Source organism: Macadamia integrifolia, chromosome 4 (assembly GCF_013358625.1).
Source record: "Macadamia integrifolia cultivar HAES 741 chromosome 4, SCU_Mint_v3, whole genome shotgun sequence".
Lineage (NCBI taxonomy): Eukaryota > Viridiplantae > Streptophyta > Magnoliopsida > Proteales > Proteaceae > Macadamia > Macadamia integrifolia.
Genome location: NC_056560.1, coordinates 27,298,604 through 27,318,762, shown reverse-complemented (window position 1 = coordinate 27,318,762; position 20,159 = coordinate 27,298,604). Strand labels below are relative to the sequence as shown.

The 20,159-nt window shown below is 39.6% G+C and overlaps 1 protein-coding gene across 2 annotated transcripts; it reads left to right on the top strand.

Moving 5' to 3' along the window:
* The first annotated feature begins 550 nt into the window (after positions 1–550).
* Positions 551–19,163, top strand: LOC122076815 (nuclear pore complex protein NUP1). Of its 2 annotated transcripts, XR_006139589.1 has the most exons (9): positions 551–1,035; positions 5,594–5,655; positions 6,025–6,188; positions 6,762–6,981; positions 7,135–7,449; positions 7,529–7,621; positions 9,861–10,433; positions 18,329–18,980; positions 19,011–19,163. XR_006139589.1 is itself a non-coding variant. In XM_042642387.1 (8 exons), the coding sequence occupies exons 1-8, from the start codon at positions 780–782 to the stop codon at positions 18,881–18,883; spliced, it is 2,238 nt and encodes a 745-aa protein (XP_042498321.1). In that variant the 5' UTR covers positions 551–779; the 3' UTR covers positions 18,884–19,163. The 2 variants fall into 2 exon arrangements, 1 of the variants encoding a protein (XP_042498321.1); XM_042642387.1 differs by having other exon boundaries at positions 18,329–19,163.
* The last annotated feature ends 996 nt before the right edge of the window (positions 19,164–20,159 follow it).

Here is a 20,159-nt window from a genome sequence, read left to right as displayed (position 1 = left end):
GGGGGGGGGGGGCTCAAACTGTGCTGGATAGAAGGCTGTTTCGGCAAACAGTTCCTAATCATCTGTGTTGGGAACTGGGTAGGGGAAAAGAGGTAGGTAGGTGGGTGGGGGGGGGGGGGGCTCAAACTGTGCTGGATAGAAGGCTGTTTCGGCAAACAGTTCCTAATCATCTGTGTTGGGAACTGGGTAGGGGTAGGTGAGAGTCGGGAGTCACTAGTTCTCTCGGCATTGATCTGCCCTTTTATGGGTTCCTCTCCATAGAGCCCATGGATCAGAGAATGATCCTAGGGCTAGGAGGATCTGAGGATTCATTCCTAGGTCACCCCAGCCATAGGATCACTCCTGCACTCTATGGAGAGGAATCTTTTCCCCTGCATAGATTTAGGAATTAATATTGGATCTGCAGATATTTGGCCAATTCAATCCGACCCAGTCAATTTATATCGGTCGATATCGGTATCGGCAGAGACTCGGACCGATACCGTGAATCCACGTGAATTGCAGTCACAAGTCTCACAACTCACAAGCACCACTCGCAAAGGCGTCACGTAGTCTCATAGTCGTTGTCGTCGTCCAAACAACAAAGAAACGAGCTCCTTCTGACTAACACTGTTCAACACTTTAACCTATAAAAAGAGAAGGGAAGGAGCGCTTCTTGCTTGTTTCCTTTCTCTAGAAGGATAAGTGAGGACAAAGGGACTCACATATACTAGACTAGAGTGTCTCTTTAGTCTTTACTAGGCAGAGAAGGAAAGCGAAAGGGAGGCTGCGAGAGTGGGATGGAGAAAGAAGAGAGAGGCACCGGAGGGAAGTTTCGCAAGCCTACTTCACGTAAACCGCAGCCCTCTCCTTATGCCCGTCCGGCAAATCAAACCACTCGCAATGCCCAAAGGAGTGACAAGGGATGGCTTTCGAAGTTCGTCGATCCTGCTTCTCGCCTCCTCTCTGGTGGTGCCACAAGACTCTTTCCTTCTTTCTTCTCCAAAACCCCTGTCATAATTGCGCTACCCACGCCCTCTGACTCCGAAGATTCAGGTTAATCACGATTCCTTCTTTCTTCCTTTCTCAAAAAATGAATTAGGGTTTGTTGGTCGTTGGTTTGTGTTCTTTCCTTGATTTTACTTTCGGGGAATTTAGAAATTCAGTTCGTTCAGTGCGGTGGACTGTATTGTTTCTGTTATTTGGAGTCTTGGACTCCTTTTTTATGTCTCTTATTTTGGGGGGGGGGGCGATTGAGTGGAGGGCATCGAAAGTTTGGATTTTTAACATTCGAAGAGTGTGAGTAGGTAGCGTTTTGTGGGAACAATTAGATTGCTTAATGCATGCTGCTGCCTACTTCTGTTATTACTTACTGGCACAACTATGCAACTTCATTTGAAGTTCCGGCTGTAAGCAAGGTGCAGGAACGTGGGCTATGAAATTGGAACCCACTCATGCATCTGTATGCATTCTGACCAGTCGCATAGGGTTTTTGATTGAATGGTTTATCTTTTGTCCTGCAATCAGTTCTTCTTGTAGCCTGTTGGGGTTAAAACCGGGTTGCGCATATGTATATTGGTGCCATCACTGTTAAGGAGAATATGTTGAAGTGAGCATTTAATTTTGTTCCAGAGAACACTAGTTATGGCATGCCAGGTTGTATAAATTTCTTGCAGAGGGGATTTGAAGGCTGCTAGAGGTATGCCGGAATTACCTATGGTTTTCTTTCCCACTTCACAATATTGGCCCAGTGTATATGACAAATCATATCATAACAAATCATATCATAAATATGGGAGAAAGAACCCTGGCATTCTGGTGTGCCTATGTGTCATCCTCTCACCTCCCCCTTTTGGAAAAGATCCTCTTGCCCTCCTCTGTCCAGCCCTGTGGTGCATTCCACTAGCTTACCAAAAGCTGGTAGCATGTCCCTATATATACATATGCCCACAAACACACCAATTTACTCACGAACTATCAGGTGTTGTTGCCCAGTTAGTCGACTAGAGTCAACTTGACATTGACTAATGACAACCCTTGTTTACTATTTTGCATATGCACTCAACTCCGATGTGTATCTTCCTGTTGTCTATGTATGTTGCTCCATTCCTCCTTTTTTATTGGCCTGTTTGTCATTGTATAGTATTTAACCCACTTGCGTGGAGAGAGAATGTAAAAGGGTCCTAGTGAATAGAGGAAAATGATTAAGGAAGTTCATTGCGTGACCTTTCTTTTATATTTTATTTTAGCTTTGTTTGTGTATGTAGATACCATTTATTTAATACCGGAAAAGCCTAGTCTCATCTTATTTTGAGATGGGCTTCATCTACTAGGAAGTTTTGGGGTGTGGAGGCCAATGGTTGGAGATCATACATGGCATACCAGAAGAGAGAATTTTTTTATTGGGCATATTCTCTTGCTATTTATACTTCTTCACATTTTTCTATCATATTGACTTCATAGTTGCGGAGGAGTGATTTGTTTCAGATTGAAGGAATTAAAAAAGCCAAGGGCAGACCTAAAATGATTTTGGGAGAAGTGGTGAGGAATGACATGCATAGCTTAGGCCTTGTATCAAATATGACTTGAATAAAACTGATTGGAGGGTAAGGATCCATGTAGCCAACCCCATTTAGTTGGGATAAGGCTGGGTGGCTGTTGTATTTCGTAGTTGTCAATGTGTGGCCTCACACAGGCGTCCTTTGCTAGAAGGGCGTCTTGGTCACCTAGGCGACACCTTGATGCTTTGTTAGTGTCGTCTTGATTTTCCCCCTCCTCTGACGCCTAGGATTGCCTAGACGCCATGACAACTATGATTCAAGTGTTTGCTGAGCTGGTTCAAAGAGTGGGCTTAGTGGATCTCCTCTGTAACGCCATTGAAAGAAAGGTCCTGATAATGTTCACAAAGGTTAGTGAACATTGTCAGGTATGCAATTTTTTTTTATATCCCTAGGATTCAAAGAATTCAAACAAGGATAATCCATACAATATTGTTTCAAGTTTTTTTCGAATTTCGCGCTCACCTCAAGTATCCGATCTATTGTTATCAGTTATCACATAAAGATGAAAGAACCCCATTCTCATTCACCTTTATTCACTGCGACTAGCAGCCTCTGCTAGATCTCATTCCTTTACCCTCAACTTCAAGTCCCTCCCTATGAAGTTGCAGTAGGGGTGAAATCGATTGCTTCCTCTGTGAATAGGGTGGATGTAGAGATTGTATATCCATTATGGAAAACTTAAGCAGATTGGCTTACTGTCCTAAATGAAACATTGAGTGAAAAGTAAATGGGGGGTTACTAAATAAGATGTGAACTTTAAACCAACGACCAGATGCTAGACATAGAACCTTAATACCATTGTCAAATTTTTGTTTCCTTAATTGATGCTCCCGCTGCTTACCATGTTTGGAAATCTTGGATGCCGTTCATATGCATATGAGCTTTGCCCCTGCAGGCGCCTGACTAAGATAACCGAAAAAGCTGCTAACACTTTATTTATCTTCTTATTAAATTGCCTATATTTCATGTTTTGGATCCATGCTATTTCCTCCTTTTGTTTCTTTTGAGTTTGATTCTGGACTCTTTTTTCTTGCTTCAGCATCTCTTTCCAGTTCTCGCTTTTATGTATATTGTACTTAAATTTACTGCAGAATTCTTGCTAAAGGATTCTGGTGGGTGAGCTATGGTTTCATGAATTAGGTTTCTGAAATTCAAATTTGGACTCGGATTGTATTTATTTTGAATCCAATTTTGTTGTTTCCCTTGTTTGTTTGACAGCCAGGCATAAGAGTCTTCCCAACAAACTTGCATCCACATCAGTTGAGAAAGCCACAATATGATCTCTATTCCTTGTTTTAGTAGTTGAGACCATGATGGAATCAATTCATCCCTAAGAAGGCTTCAGTTTCCAACCCAAAGGGAAGAATTATAGGGCAAGAAATAAGTCCAGAATAGGGAAATTTAATAGCATTCAATCGACAATTTAGATCGGCCTCCAAGGGAAGTCAATATTTGGTCTGGTATTGGAGAACAACTTCTCAAAATTTGGCCTTGATACAATGGGAGGATAAGAGTGATATAGGAGGGAAACCAAACTAGAAACTACGGCTCCAGATTTAGAAACAAAACTATAACAACACAACCACTCAATAGAACAACATCAAACCTTGGTCAAATTCCCAATTTAACATGTAGAACACTATAACAGGTCACAGTTGCAGACAAACGAACACCAAAACAGAGGTGCCGCCATTCAGTATATGCGTGCAGTAGTTCAATAGTGACCTCCCTCTGCATCTCACAGAGTTCCTGCTTCACACAAGAATAAAAGCATAACAGCAAAATGTGATTTTGTCAAGATCATTGTCTACTACTGCCCTCTCCTCTTATTTATAAACTTTTTGTCAATAGTACAAAATAGAAGCCTTTTAGAGAATTCGAAATTAGTAACTAACATGTAGTAACAGAATATTATCTATCGACAACTCAATATGTAATAACAAAAATAGAAACTACCAGTAAAAATAGAAACTAATAAGGCTTTATGAGATCCAGTCTTCTAATATAAACATTGAAAACCAAAATAGAAACTAACTAATAGGTGGTAACTAACCACTATGTAATAAAGTAGAATCAAATAAAAATAAAAATAACTAGAAACTTCTGAAGTCATCCAAGCAAGGTTTAAATTACATAGCGTATTTGGCCTAGGCCTGGTTGATGAAGACTTGGGCCTATACTGGATGGCCAGATTGGGCTGCTTGGTTTAATAAGCTGGCTGTCTTCTTTTCTTCCTCCTTCGATCAACATCTCAGACCACACCCAGTCGTTCCATTTATATTATGTGTCAACCCCTCAATCTCTGTTTTAAAGTGATGACAATTCTTGCAGTGGTTTTTTGGTTGGTGTTTGAGATGACAAAAAATATCCCTGCCATTTACTTATTTGGGTTACCTGTTATGGTGAGTAGAAATGTCTGGTATACTGACAATAACAGATAACCCCCCAGGCTTTTGTCGATTATAAGTTTACCCTTGCAGGAAAGCTATTTATCTTTTGAATTCAGAAGTTCTTATAGTGGGGCTCACTGATTGTAATCATCGCATTGGACAATTCTATCTTCCATCAAACTAATTGAAGAAGAAATGAAAGGGAGAAGATGATGATTTTTGGATGAGGTGTAGGCTACTCTATTTCTTTGTGCTAGTCCAGTCTATTTAGCACTATATACCCTATAATCTGTTTATTCAAAAGCAGTAATGTCTCTCCCAATCACCTCAACCTTAGTCATTTTTGTCCTTTGCCCCTTGAGCATCATGATCTTGCACTCTGTTACTCATCTTAAGTTGTATAGGGTAGAATAAACTTTGTTTCTTTCTCATGAAAATGTTTTAAAATTGTCTGGATTCTTAATTTGTGTACATCATTGTTAATATATTTTTCACTTTTCTGAAACTAACCAGTTTAAGCTTCTATTTCAATTTCTCAATCTCCTTTTTGTGAACCTATTCACTAGTATTTCCATCTTGAGTGTATTATTGTGCTTATAGTTTGGCCACTCAATTGTGATGACTTCTAACTGGTATGTTTTTCTTTTGATCAATGATGTGCAGGGGTGAAGCAAGATGCTGGGCAGGTTGATCCAAAGCCTACTTCCCCAAAGCCTACTTCAGAAGTAAGGCCTATAACCTAGCAATCCCCTTCTCAAAGTGCGATTTTTCTTCCCTTTTTCATATAAATATTACGTTGTTTCAGAAACTCATTTTCATAAACTAATTTGCATATGAACTGATGCCTATAATACTATTGTAATTGCTTTAGTCAAACTATATGCTTGTCTTTCACAAAAATGCTATGTATGCCCCTATGGCCCTATTGTTAGACTACAGTGCTATTTCAAGAGAGATACTACTTGATGTGTATTATATGGGCTTCCCTTCTGTTTTATCAGCAGAAGTGAGAGGCTGTATCTCTTTAGCTTTTATTGGTCTTTCTTTTTGTTGTTCTTTCATTTTTATAATCAGTCTCTATAATTCATAAACAGATGCCGGTATCCGTAATGAAAGGAGGAGGTCAGATGGACGAATTACATGGATCAAAATGTGTCTCTCAAATTGATGAACATGTGAGAGAGAAGTTGGGCAACTCATCCGATGGTAGTGGACTTTCTGAAATCGAGCAGCTAATGAAAGGAAAAACATTTTCTAGGCAAGTTAGGGTTGCAAACTCTGTTGTATAATCCACTTTTGATTGATAGTTTATTTTTTTGGTATTTGTGAATGATTGCTTGCATGGTTGTCAAGGCGACCTAAGGTGTTGGATGGGTGCTGGTGATAAGGTGCCCTACGCATGCATTAATGACTGTAATATAGCAATGGTAATTTTATTTAATTATGTTTATGTGTAACATAGAAGCCATATCAATGCAATATAATATAATTATGCTAGTAATGGCTTAATGAAAAAATTAACATATAATAAACAAAGCATAGGATATAATATAAACATATTTATTAAAAAACAAAGCAATAAACATTAATCAACGCAAACTCTTGAAGTGTCAACAAGGTGTGCTGTCACCTTGGGCACCTAGGCTGACAACTGTGATTGCTTGCCTCATAGTTGCATATGAGAAATTTAGCAACATATTTTTGACATGTACGGCCCGTGGATACTAATAATAACTCTTTCAACTTATATGTAGTTAATTTGGTGGTGAAAGCAAAATTTTCCTAATCCTTGTGTATCTGCTTAGCATCTAAATTTTCTATTCTTTTGCAGAGATGAACTTGACCGCTTGATGGAGATATTGCATTCAAGGGTTATTGATCATTCTGATGTTGATGAGCGGGAAAAGAAAAACACAAGCATGACTGCAGTACCAAAAGCTACAGGTGATGTATGGGGTGAAGAGAAACTAAGAACACCATTCCAAGAAAGGCAGGCAGATATTTTGAGTGGAGTTAGGGGCGGAGTCCCAAACCCTATTCTTCAACCGACCGTGAGTAGATGTTGATAATTAGTATGGCCTTTCCTTTTTGCATCATTAAAATGTCGAGAGAGCTTTATTTTGTATGAATTCATATTATGCTGTCCATTTATTCTTCAAGTTCTGATATGGTGGACACTTTGCTTATTATTGCAAATTTTGTAGATACGAGATGAAGTTGGTTCTTCACCAGTAGAAATTGCAAAAGCTTACATGGGAACCCGAGCTTCAGAATCAAGCCTCAATTCTCAGAGTAGAATATGGAAGGATGAAAGAACTCCTGTACATAACAATGATTTTGCATCAAGAAGGATGTCTATTCTTCCGTCTTCTTCTAAGTCATCCATTTTCCATCCGGGTGCTGTGGTACAGGAGCAGTCTAGTTATCTGACTCCACAAACTCAACGAGGCAGGATTGGGCTACATAATTTTCCAAGAACACCCTATTCTAGAACTGTTTATCCAAGGTCCACTTCCAAGGTGATCTAAGATTCCCATTAGTTAGTTTTATGTTTTTATCCATTATGATCTTTCTTATTCTTCCTTTCCATTTTGTTAGGTGACTCCATTCCAGGGTGTTTGGGATAGCTCTTGCAATATTTTATCAACTCAAAGCAAGCAATTGCAAAGTCCAGTTTATGGTAGTAGGCAGGTGATATTTCATATTTGTGATCCTTTCACAATAGTTTTCACTTTTCCGTTTGGGAGCATCTCTATTTTCCAATACCTTACCCCAAGCTTCATGTTAGATGATTTGTGAGCTTCGCCCTGCCCTCTGCCCTTGTGAGGATATGGTCAATTAAAACATGTGAACAATTATAGGATTTATGCTTTAAACATTTATAGATGGGAGAGAGAGAGAGGCATTGAATTAACAGCGTACTTCATTGTTGTTTCACGTTTTGCACATAAATTTCCTGATCATTGAATAGCTGAGCTGAACGTGTAAAATTTGTCAAATTGGGCAATTAATCTGATCAATCAATGTAAATTTCTGGGATTTAAAATTTCAAGAACTTATTTATTTGTTTTAAAGGGAGTTATTGGGGCGGGCTGGGTGAGAGACACTATAGGCTTTATCAAGCGGGCTTTTGTTTTCTGCCTACCTCACATGTTTTCTTGTATATTCTAATTTTTTTGTGGCTTTGGAGAAAGCTATATTTCTTTTTCATTTTAGCTGAGTAGTATCTGAGATTTGTATCTCTAGTCTAGTTCCTTGTTTTCCGCAATGTGAGGAGAAACTATACATTGATGCAGAATGACAATATTCTCTGTGGAATAATAATGCAGAGGAGCCTGATAATTCTCTCTTGTTTTAGAAAGTCTAGAGACAAAGGTTCCTATGGAAGCCAAAGTTCTTATGGACTATTGCGTAGGGTAAAATCCAGACAGCGAACCATTTAAGATCTAGGAGATGGCAGATCATAATATAGCTTTTGTCAAAAGTAGGTGGAGTTAATGACTTGCATCTTAATTTTTCCTGTTAAAGGGGACATTGAAGTTTTTCTTAGTAAATTCTGGAAATTTTAGGTGAACCTATGAGCTGAGAATCTAATCCTTCTTCGAAGATGCTATGGCCTAATTTGAAGGAGAGTTGTGGAATCTCTGCTTCAGTGGCATCACTGCAGTGTTTCGTCTTTTGTGGAAGGAGAGAAATCCCAGGACATTTTAACCTCAAAATCTTTTTGCAGATATTTAGGGCCTTGATTTTCGCTTCCTACGGAAAAGCATGCAAAAATTGTACTTGTGGATCATTATTTTTTACTGGATTAAACAGGGCGCCCTTCATATATTTTATTTTTTCCTCGAGGGGTACCTTGCTAATATCTTTGAATTCTGGATTAAACAGGGCACCCTTCGTAGAACATTTTTCTTTGAATTCTCAGTCCTCACATGACTTGCATAGTCATCGAAATCAAGAGTTGTACACTGTGTTGGTGTTTTCTTTGAATGGTTGTCATAGCATCTGTTCAGGCGTTAAGGGGGCCTAATCAGGATGTAGTGGTTTACACCTTCTGGCTGGCATAGTTCACAAACTCGCTGAAATTTTGGTGGTTTGCACGAGGCTGAGACAAACTAACAGTTGAATTAGGGAATGAACAATATTTTGGTGTTTCACTGAAATTTCGGTCATGTTGGCTGTTTGCTCCCCAAAATGGCCGAGTGAAACTCACAGCAAAAAAATGCACTGTTTCAGCGAAATTTTAGTCAGGCCGAAATGAGACTGAAATCCAAATTTTCAAACTATGCTGGCTGGGAGACTTGCATATATGTTGATACTATAAATTTAGTTGTATCTAGTTCATGCTTTTACTAGTTAGTTCTCATAGTAATGAAGAAGACTCAACTGCAGTTACCATAGAAGGAAGCCAAAGCGAGGCCTGGAAGTGTTTTAGAGAAGCAAATGAGAAAATGATTCTGTAAAAGAAATGAGGGTTTTAGATTCTTTAGGATGAAAATATTATTGGCACAAGGGTGTGAATGCTAAAAAATAAATTTAGATATATATATATATATATATATATATATAACATTTTAGGACATAAGATTTTAAACAAAAATAATTTTTTCACAATGGATTTTTTTGGTAAAAATTGAAACATTTAATTTACTCTTCTCATTCATGACCGCGCTCCTCATTTGTGGCTTTGTGCCAAAAGTTCTGTCTTAACCCTGAATGATTCAGGACCCTGGTGATGCCCTCTTAAATCTTGTTGGTAGTTGGGGAAAAGTTTACAGCCAAAAGGTAGGGGATGAGGCTTCAATCCATGATATGATTAAACTCAATTTTTTCTTACAAAAGCATTCTTCCTGATTTCAGGCTTTGGATTGGATTATAAGTTGTTCTTTAACTTTGTTGACTGACATCTTTGCCTCCCATGTTTATGCAGACAAAGGCTGAAATCTTGGATGATGGCTTAGGATCAGTGGGACCGATCCGTAGAATACGTCAGAAGGTTGTTTCAACAACTTCTTCCAGGGTAGCTGGTTCACCTTATCCCGCTAGCTCCAGGTCTTTGTGGACTGAAGATTCTGATCCTTCTAAAACCTTCTTGCCCACTTTCAAGAGGAATCTGGATCCTGGAGCATCATCAAGTGGCAATTCAGCTTTCCAACCTGGTGATATCAATGGTTCCAGCTATAATGTTGGTGCTACAACTGTCCACCCACAGTCTAGTGAGTTAGCTAGGAAAATATTGGAGCACCTTGATCGGACTGTTCCAACTCCAAAAGAAAAATCTGCCGAGTTAAAGTTAGCAATGGTGCAGAAGAAGCCCCATTCTGAGTTCACTACTAGCAGGTCGAATGAGCAGATTGGAAGACTTCATGTTGAAGATTCTGATTCTCAGAAGACCAGCAATTTACTTGGTGAGAATTTCTCTGCTCAAGAGAATGAAGACAGAGGGATATCTTTTCTTGTCAATTCCAAGACTAATCATTCCTCGCAAATTAAAACGCATGAGGTATGCCTCCCCTTCCGCCCCCCTCCCCCCAGAAGAAATTTATTTATTTATTTATTTATTTTTTATGGAGTTAGTGTTCTGTGCTTTGATTTTGGTTTAAACTCACACTGTGGAATGTACATGAACGCCATCAATATTTCCCATGAACATTTGCACACCATTATTTGCTGAGCTCATTGCACTCATAATGTTTTCTTTTTCTATCTGTTGTATTCATTTAGCTGCATTTTTGCATGTATGCAAGCAACCGGCACCAACCACCCATATGCGTAGGGGATGGGGGATGCTGCAAGAGTGGGGTTCTAGTCCTAGATGGGTGACATGGGTCTGTGTTTGCCCATTTGCTCCATGGGCGCTGTCACAGATTGAGCTGGCGGCAAATTTATGTCTATCTAAATCCGTTCCCTCATAAGGGGGAGGGGTCTTCTCCTCGCAGGCCATCATTTAGAGAGGACGTGCTTCCAGGTGGTGGAAGTGAAGGGGCAATCGAAGAAAAGACGATTGATGTCTTTTGAACTGTTCCAACAGAGGCAGCAGGCTGGAGGGACAGTGATGTGGAGGTGGATGAGAAAGGATTGGGTGGCGAGGCAATTGGAGAGGGTTCTCTAGACTGAGAAGTTGTGACGGGGGATGTGATATTTGTACCAGACAACCTTCTGCCAAGTATTAGGGCTATGGGATCAGACCAGGTGCCAAGTGGAGGAGGAAGAGAAGCAACCCGTGGAAGAGGGCACCACACGACTCGGATCTTCTCTACCACTTGGAGGGAGAGGTGGAAGAGAGGACCAAATGGAGGAAGGGGGAGGGACTAGGAGCTGTTGGAGATGATTGAAGAAACAGAAGTGTCCTTGGCAAATCCAGAAGGATAGACAACTCTTGGACCCACTTTCAGGAAAAGAACACCTTCTAGATGCCAGTAATCAAGTCAAAGGGAGGTGGAATTACCGTAAGAGACCCAGATACTATTTTGTTTGGGGACTCTCTTCTAGATAAGCTGAAGAATGCCTGCACTGTTGACATCTTTGATCCTTCTCGGCGGCAGGCCTCCTTCTACCTAAGGGGGCAAATAGAAGACCAACGGATGGGGTGCAGGAATTTGGACGAATCGATCCCTTTCTAGAGAAAGGAGCAAAAGAGGGTCTTGATGATAGATTTTGGAAGCTGGAAGACTCCCGACCAGTAAATGTAGGAGGATTGGAGGATCGATCAAATAAGCTCTATACGACAACATAGGAAAGAAGCTTGCCTTTTTGCGAATATGATCCAACATTAGGGAGAAGAGTAACTTAATGACATAAAATGATCTCCTGTTGCAGCTCTGGTTGTTCATTGTTTCAGCATCTGTGGATGAAGAGTTAGAGAGGATAGACAGAAGTCACCTTTGGGATGATTAAGAACGGTAAAAAATCTAAGGTTAAAATGAGGGCAGATGCTCCATCTAAAGAGGCTGGGACACACCATCCGATGGTTCTTCCAGTTCAAATACCAAGAGATGACTCTAAAGAAGGCCAAGATGAAATATTAGAATAATTGGTGACAAATGATGAAAATCCCTTTCACATGGAAATTTTACTGAAATCTGAGGGTAAGAAATGCCTGCCGGATGAAAGAGGATCATCGTGACTTACACAGAATTACAGCTTCTGCTATTGGCAAAAAGTAGGACTGAACCAAGGTCCTACTGGATCGTTCATTTGTCCAGTGCTGTGGATCCCAAGGTGGGGAATTAAGATACAACCCATGGGAGTGGTGGAGAACATGGGGGCTCACCAGCACTCCCTTTCCTGATGGGGTATGCTAGGCTGAAAAGACTAACACCCATGAAAACCAGAATTGCAGTGAACCAGACGGTTAGATGGTGACAACTGACAATCATACTTGTATTAAGCAATTAGCCTAAAGTACAGGTAGTGTAGTTACAGTCATCCAATCACGTTGATCCTTATAGGCTAGACTTCTTCTAGGTGGAGCATTAGATTGGGGCCATAACACCCCTAATGTTGTAGAGCAGACCCCAAATCTTTGTTGGGGAAGAACCAGTCGTAAGGATAGGAACGAGCGTACTGTAGACAGTATTGATAGAGAGGAGAATGATATTTACAATCAGAATAACAGTCTTTAGAGAAGTGGAATAGAACCTGTATCAGTGACTGTCCATCCCAAGCAAACCTCCTTCTCTCCCTTACGCTGTGCTACCTCTCGCGGCCTGCCTTCCTTCGGTGCTTCACTCTCATCCGCTCTACGTTGCACTGATCTTCCTCTGCTGCCTTGTCCGTTGTCTATCTTCCTTCATTCGCTACCTCTCGCTGTCTCTCTCAATCCCATCCGCTAGCAATCTTCACTGCTGTTGATAACTTTATAGTTGTCATGGCAACTAGTCAAATCAAGGCGTTGGAGGGGGCGCCTAGACATCTAAGCTTTGCCTTGACAACTATGGATAACTTATTGCTTAGTGATGCAGTTTATAAGAAAAAGAAGGCCAGCATCAAACCAGGCTATTGGACTGGACTAAGAATGGATCGATATGTTTAATTTTGAGTGTCCACTGGGTTGTATGGCCATGGGAGTAGTATTTTTGGGCTTACTATTGTAATGGGACAATTCTATAAGCTCAAATATAGGGATTGGAGTCCTATATGGGAATAGGTGTTAGTTTATATTTTGTTAAGTTCAAGAAGAGTTTCTATCTTATAGAAATCTTAAGTTGTAATTCCTCCTTCCACACGTGGGATTTTCTATTTTGCTTATTTCCATGAAGTTATTAATAAATAGGAGGAGATCATATCCACACCAAGACAATTTGAGAAACAATTTTGCCTTAAGCTTGTTGAGTTTTGTGAGAAAAAGCATGGTTCTATGGTATTCAGAACTCCTCTCCTGTGGGATGCAGCAGAGAGGACTAACTTAATAACATATCTTTCCTTCTTTCTTCTTCTGATCAAGGTCAGTTACTCACATTCATGCACAAATCAGTTAGTATTATTTCTGTCCTCTTAACTTTTGTTGAGTTCTACAGAACAGGTTTTTGTGTTGATGGTACCATGTTTCTCTCCCACCGATTTCACATATGATGGCAGCCCTTGCATACCCTTGTGTCCTGCGGCAGCAGTTTTTCACTTTGATTTATAAATTTTCTGCTCATTTCTTTTTTTTTTTTTTTGAAACTCACCTACTAATTTGCCTGCCTTAGTTACTAATTACATTCTCAGTTTCTAATTTGAGGTTTCACTTGCTATTATGATTTAGCTTCTGTTTTCCTGCAGTTACTGAATCTGAGTTCTGTTTTAGAACAGCTTGCTATTTTCGAAATTAATTCCTGAGTTTCTAGATCCTGAACCTGCGTAGGGCCCGTTTGATTTTGTTTTTGCATTACAACAGAAACAATTTTTCCCGTTTCCATTCTAAGAAACAATTTTTTTTTACCACAAAAAAGTGTTTGATTTTTCCGTTTCAGGAAACTTTTTCAGTAGACATTGGTGTTTGATTTCACCTGTTTCTGGAAACGGTTTCTTATGCTTGTATCATTAATTACAATTATGACATTAGCATTTTGACAAAAGTTTTCATTACGTTGCTTGACACAATATGAAGTACACTGAGATACTCCTCTGTCTCCTTGAGCACTTGAGTCTGAAAAGATCTGTAACAATTCTGGCCCCCATGGAAATCCATTCTTTCGGTATCTGGCCTAACCTTGGTTTGCCTATTAGCCAAAATAATCTGATATTATACACTGTTGACAGCAAAAGAAAAAAAAAAGGATTTATCCATTGCCAATTTTTCAAGGAATGGGTTACCTTTATAGAATATTCCCAAATAGAATCTTCAGCTGTAGCAGTCTTGGTATTTGAATCCCAGCCAAATCCCGTAGTTTCCAGCTAACGCTTAAAAGTTATTATAGTCACTTCTTTATTCATCTTATTACGGAGTTGTTCATTTCCAAATGGACGCTTTCTAGTCCAGATTTAATGTTATTTCAACAAACCTTACTGAATGTTGAGTTGGACGTCTGACCATTCCTTACATTATCAACTATTAAGTTGAAGGATTTGTCCAACTCAACAGCATTCTAAAGAATTGTGGTTGGCGTAGGTGATGCAGATAAGTCACTTAATCGGCTTATTTTATTGGAAATAAACCTTTGGTTGTGTTATGTATGTGTTGGGCCTTTGATCCCATGGGTTTTCTTTGTAATGAGCCACTTTAATGGGTCTAAAATATGGGTAGAAAATTAGAAAATGAGATTTAATTCATTAGTTTAGTTAGAGTCCTGTTTTGAGTCTATATTCTTTGTTATTTTAGTTTCCTAGTCAGATTAAGTTTCCCAATTAGTTAAGGATTGGGTTAGGCCTTTCCTTTTGGGTCAGTTTTGAGTCTTCTATGTAAGTTTGTAAGGGGCTACAACATTGAAGACGAATTTGATTAAATGAAAGTTTATTTTTGCTGTCTGTAAAATTTTTCCCTGAGAAAGGATGATCATCGGCCAAGATAGCTTGAGGGTGAGAGACCCAGGTTGAGATAGCCATTCCCCTACCCGCATTCTTTCCTTCATTCTCTTATTTTTGTTTTGTTCATACTATTTGTCCCTGAATCTGATTTTTATTGAATTTACTAAAGATACTACTTGGGATTGGATATTTGGTATTAGAGCCTAGCCAGAGCAAAGATGGAGCCCCATGATTTTCATGAGAAAAATTCTTCCTACATTTTCGTTGAATGGGTAGATGAATTGGACGTGTACTTTAATAACTACAACTTGTTAGAAATGCAAAGGCTTTAGTATGTTTGCTCTCGGATGAGTGATTGTGTTCGAATACAATGGAGAGTCCGTGAAAGGCAACTTCAAGCTTAAGGACGTGAGCCTAGAATGTGGGAAGAGATGCAGTACGAGTTGGCAGACATGTACCTATTTTAGCATGAACGAAGAATGTATTTCCCTCCGCCAGATTTCTATAAGCCACCCACAATTGATAAGAGCATAAAGAAATCATCCTCTATTGCGCAATGCAAGAGCAACAAGAGAAGGCACCTCTGACCAATGAACCGGAATCAAAAGTTGAGGTTAGTGTTGGTGAAAATCCAGCAACTCCTAATGTCGAGGGCGAGGTAATCGTTGATGTTTCTATCAGAGAGATACATGCGGATGAAGTCGAAAGCAACATAGTCACAATTGTGGACAAAGAGATCGAACCCAAGGAGAATAGTGCTTCAACATCTGTGATGACTGTGAACAACCAAGAGGAAGATCTTAAGGAGTTCAAGATTGAAGTTGTGTTTTGAACCATCAACGGAACCGATCGAGAACCACCGGGTAGCTGAACCAAAAGAGCTTTATGTTGCATTGGAGTTTGAAGAGGTTGAAGGTGCATATGTAGACGACCCTATGGATATATCCGACGATGTTCAGTTTGCGCATGTGGTGTTCATCATCCCATTGAAGTATCTAGAAGATCGTGCCCCTCACATTTTAGACTGCATTCACGTCTTCAAAGAATTGCCTGAATTTTACTATGGATTGCATAACCTTCATCACATCAAGGTGGTTGTTCTCATGTTCAAAACTCGAGGTTGAGTTTTTTTTAAGTGGTGGAGAATTGATGCAGATAAGTCACTTAAGGGGCTTATATTATTGGAAATAAGCCTTGGGTTGAGTTATGTATGTGTTGGGCCTCTTTAATGGACCTAAAATATGGGTAGAAAATAGGAAAACGAGATTTTATTCATTAGTTTAATTAGAGTCCTGTTTTCAGTCTATATTCTTTGTTATTTCAGTTTCCTAGTCAGTTTAGGTTTCCCAATTAGTCAAGGATTGAGGTAGGCCTTTCCTTTTTAGTGTTTGAGTCAGTTTTGAGTCTTCTATATTCCTCTTGGTTATTCAAGTTGTTTTGTGAAGCATCACCATTGCATCAAGAAACAATCATCATGGGAAAAGCATAAATATTCACCTAACATGTTATCCTTTAATGTATCCCAATAATGGGTGCTATGATGCATACAACCAATTGGTAAAGAGAACAAATACAAATATATATAACCAAGCAATGGATTTAAGCCTCCAATTCCCTCTATCAGCTTAAAGAACCACCTCTATACAGTCAAACAATTGTACAAGTATCACATGCAGCATAATATTTGACATTAGTTGGATGGCTTCTATAGGACAGATGTAGCCATTAGGAAAGAAAGAACACAATAAAATAATATTTGATAATAAAGAATTGAACTGAAATAGAAGAAATCAACCAAGCAGGCCAAGCTGAGTTTCAGGGCATCCTAAAAAAAATGATCAGATTTGCACTGTTTGACTATGTACAGTCCACTTTGCAGGTTATTGCAAGGCAGTCTGTAGACAGAGCAGGCCAAGCTGAGTTTCAGTATACGAGTATGGAAAAGATACTAAAATTTCTTTTTAACTACTGAAAATACATATAACACTTCCACAAGATGGCTTCAAGTTTGGCTTTCCAATTGCGACAATTCCTAAAAGCACTTCGTAGGAACTTGCACTTATTTGGATGCAATAAACACATAACCAGACCTCTAATAGAGTTCATTCTAAGTATGAACTTGTTAAGATACTGACAATTGGAGACAGAACTCTCTTCCTAATGCATTTCAGCAAACCAAAAGCCATCTGTCTCAATCTTACTCCTCGCCATAGAGAGAGTTCTAAATCTCTAGTAAATAAATTTGTTTCTAAAGGGTATTTTTGTCTAATAAAAGCCTATATGAAAAATAGTTGGTTCATGCTTTTATAAAATGGTATGACATGATATCTATATCTTGCCAGGGTATCCATCCATTACTGAACCCTTTCAGCCTACTGTGAGAGTGAGTTATTCAACTTTTGAACCCAAGGGGGTAGCCAAGTTGGCAAGGGACCTTTGCCTCAGGAAGCTTGTGGTTCTGAGTTCGACTCCTCTTACCTCCTGGGGGCCTCTCACACGGGGGGTGTTTAGTGTTCTTCGTTGCTTTCAGTGAAAGTTTAATGGTTCTCATTCAACCCCGGAATGACCCGGTCCATGTGGTTGTGGGGTCAGTATGGACCCGCAAGACTTAGTTAGGCCGAAGTCTTGGATACCCATTGTTAGCACACACACTTATTCAACTTTGGTTGGGAGACACTTGAACTTCTGAATGATCCGACTGTGGACTGAGCATGACCATCCAAATTTTAACAGGACTTAATGTCCATGGTTAGGGCTTCAATGTCACCCCGCCATGAGCTGAGCTGCTGTCAGTATTTGAGACATCTGTTGGTTTCCTGTGGATATGGATTGTGAAAGGATTAATTGGAGATGATGGTGTTATGTTAAGGTTATAGCGTTGTGTATATAAGTGCCGACAAGGTTTGAAGTATCGATATTGCGTATCGTATCTATACGCGCCGATACTGATACGATACAGACTGATGCTTCAAACTTATCATATTGTAACCCTTTTAAAGATACTGATACGATTCATTCTACGCGTCATATCGACATTCAATATCCACATATGATACAAACTGATACTTGGACCCTGAGTGCCGATGTATATAAGTGCTGACAGACTATGTGTGTTGGAGGAGGAGCTCTGCCCCTCCTTTTGGATCTGAGGCCTGCCATGGGAAGCCAATCTGAGTGGAGGATATTGTTAGGTGGGAAGTTTGGCTGGGGGGCGGGTAGATGAGGTCAATGTGAACAGAAATGTAGTTCTACTGTGTTTTAAGTTTACTTGTTCTGGAAATCATATTCACATGAATGATCTGTAATTTTTGACGAGTTTTAATGTGATTTCCCAATAAGCTTGGGCTTTGCTTCTATCAACTCAGTTGATGCTTTGCATGTTGAATCATATGTTCTTGAAACTATTTGAATTTCTAGATACATATTGACAATGTTATTGCCATCAAGGTTTCAATGGGAGTGGGTGACAGTGGACGGAGCCAGAAGAACCAACACAGTGGACGGAGCCAGAAGAACCAACCATTTCCTCTCCGCAATCAAATGGATGTGGCTAGTGTTCAAAATTCAGTTTGTGGTGCGGCTGTTTCTGAGGGATTACCTTCACAGATGAAGCCTCCAAGTCAATCTTCTGGGGCTAAACTGGGTTTGACGTCTATCTCTATCAACAAACCTGACCCTAAAAGGGCAGGTTTTCCTGATAATGGTGCTGGATTTAGTTTCCCTGTATCTGCATCTTTTGGTGCATTATCTGAGCCACCAACCCCTTCCATTATGCCATCCTCCTCAGCTAGAAGTCTGCCACAGCAGGAAGAAGGAAATACAGTCCCTTTGTACAGTTTTGGTACCAAGAGTGGCCAGAATCTTGTTTTCTCATTTCCTTCCACGAGTACAAGCATCTCCACTCAGGATGATTCTTCAACTCCAAAATTTACCTTTGGATCAGACAGGAAGAAACCCGAAGTGTCCTTCAGTTCCCTGGGCAAAGATGCCTTATGTTGTTAGGAGTATTTGGGTTGACTCTCTCTTATATCTGATGAAAATTTTCATATGTAAGTGAGCACACTAGTGTGAGATGGTTACTTTCCTTAAAATGTTCCAGGTTTTTTTTTTGGATAAAAAAATGTTCCAGGTTTATGTGATTCATTTTCTCATAAGCTGTGAAGCTGGTCGTTTGGTTGGATGGGGAATCAGCCAGTGTCTTGGGTGTAAATGTATATATTCTTGGATTTTCTCTTCTTATTTCTGAGCAAATTACTTAAAAATTTGATGTTAGTTCCTCATATACCCTTTGTTTTCTTTATACTGCCTTTTTTTTTTGCACATTTTTATTTTTTATTAAGAGGTATTCTATTTCTGTAACCCTTGGTGCTGCAGCTGCTTCTCTTAAAACTTTCAGGGGCAGTTGTAGGAGAGCAAACTGGCCTCAGATTTGAAACCCAGCATTTCTGTACCAAAAAATGACATGATTGCCTTTTCCTCTCTCTCTCTCTCTCTCTCTGCCCTTTTCAAATTTTATATTACGATTCTTCACACTGTAACCCTAGTTCCTATAGATATGTATATTAGTTGAACTCAAGACCTCCACTTTCAAACTAGTGTGGTCCCTAGATTATCGAGGGGGATAAGTTGATATGGCAATCCAGGAATCACCTAAATCAACCACTTTTCAATTTTGGTGGTCCATTTTAATCATTTGATCCACCATGTAGGGGTTTCTTTTCTCATTGTTTCTTCAACAGATCTTTATTATTGAGTTCCATAAGACGTTGACTTTTCAAAGCAATATAATGATGAGATACAAGTAGAATTTAGAGTGGCAATGGAGTCATGTAATTTAATGGACTTTGGTTTTCATGGCCCAGTTTTCACATGGAGTAATAAATGACGAGTTCATCCAATATTAGGATTAGATTGAATCAAGCTTTTTCCAATCTAGCTTGAAGAAGACGTTTTGAGATGGCTGTTGTGTCTTTCGCGCCAGCATTAGGGTTGGATCATGCTTCAATTTTGGTTGGTATTATAGGGGATAAATGTTCAGGATTGATCCACAAAGAGGGAATCCATCCAAGGTAAGACCCTATCGTGAATCAGACCGTACGAGAATGGTTCTCATACAAGAACCTGATCCACAGTCCCTTTCACTTTGAGGCTATGTGGTTTTGTCATCAAGACTGTTGCCCTACTGCCTACAATGTTTGGTCTATTTCATCAATGGGTTGGGGTGCTCTTGTTTTACATGAAAAGATAGACCACTATACATCCTTAAAAAAGTGGAATC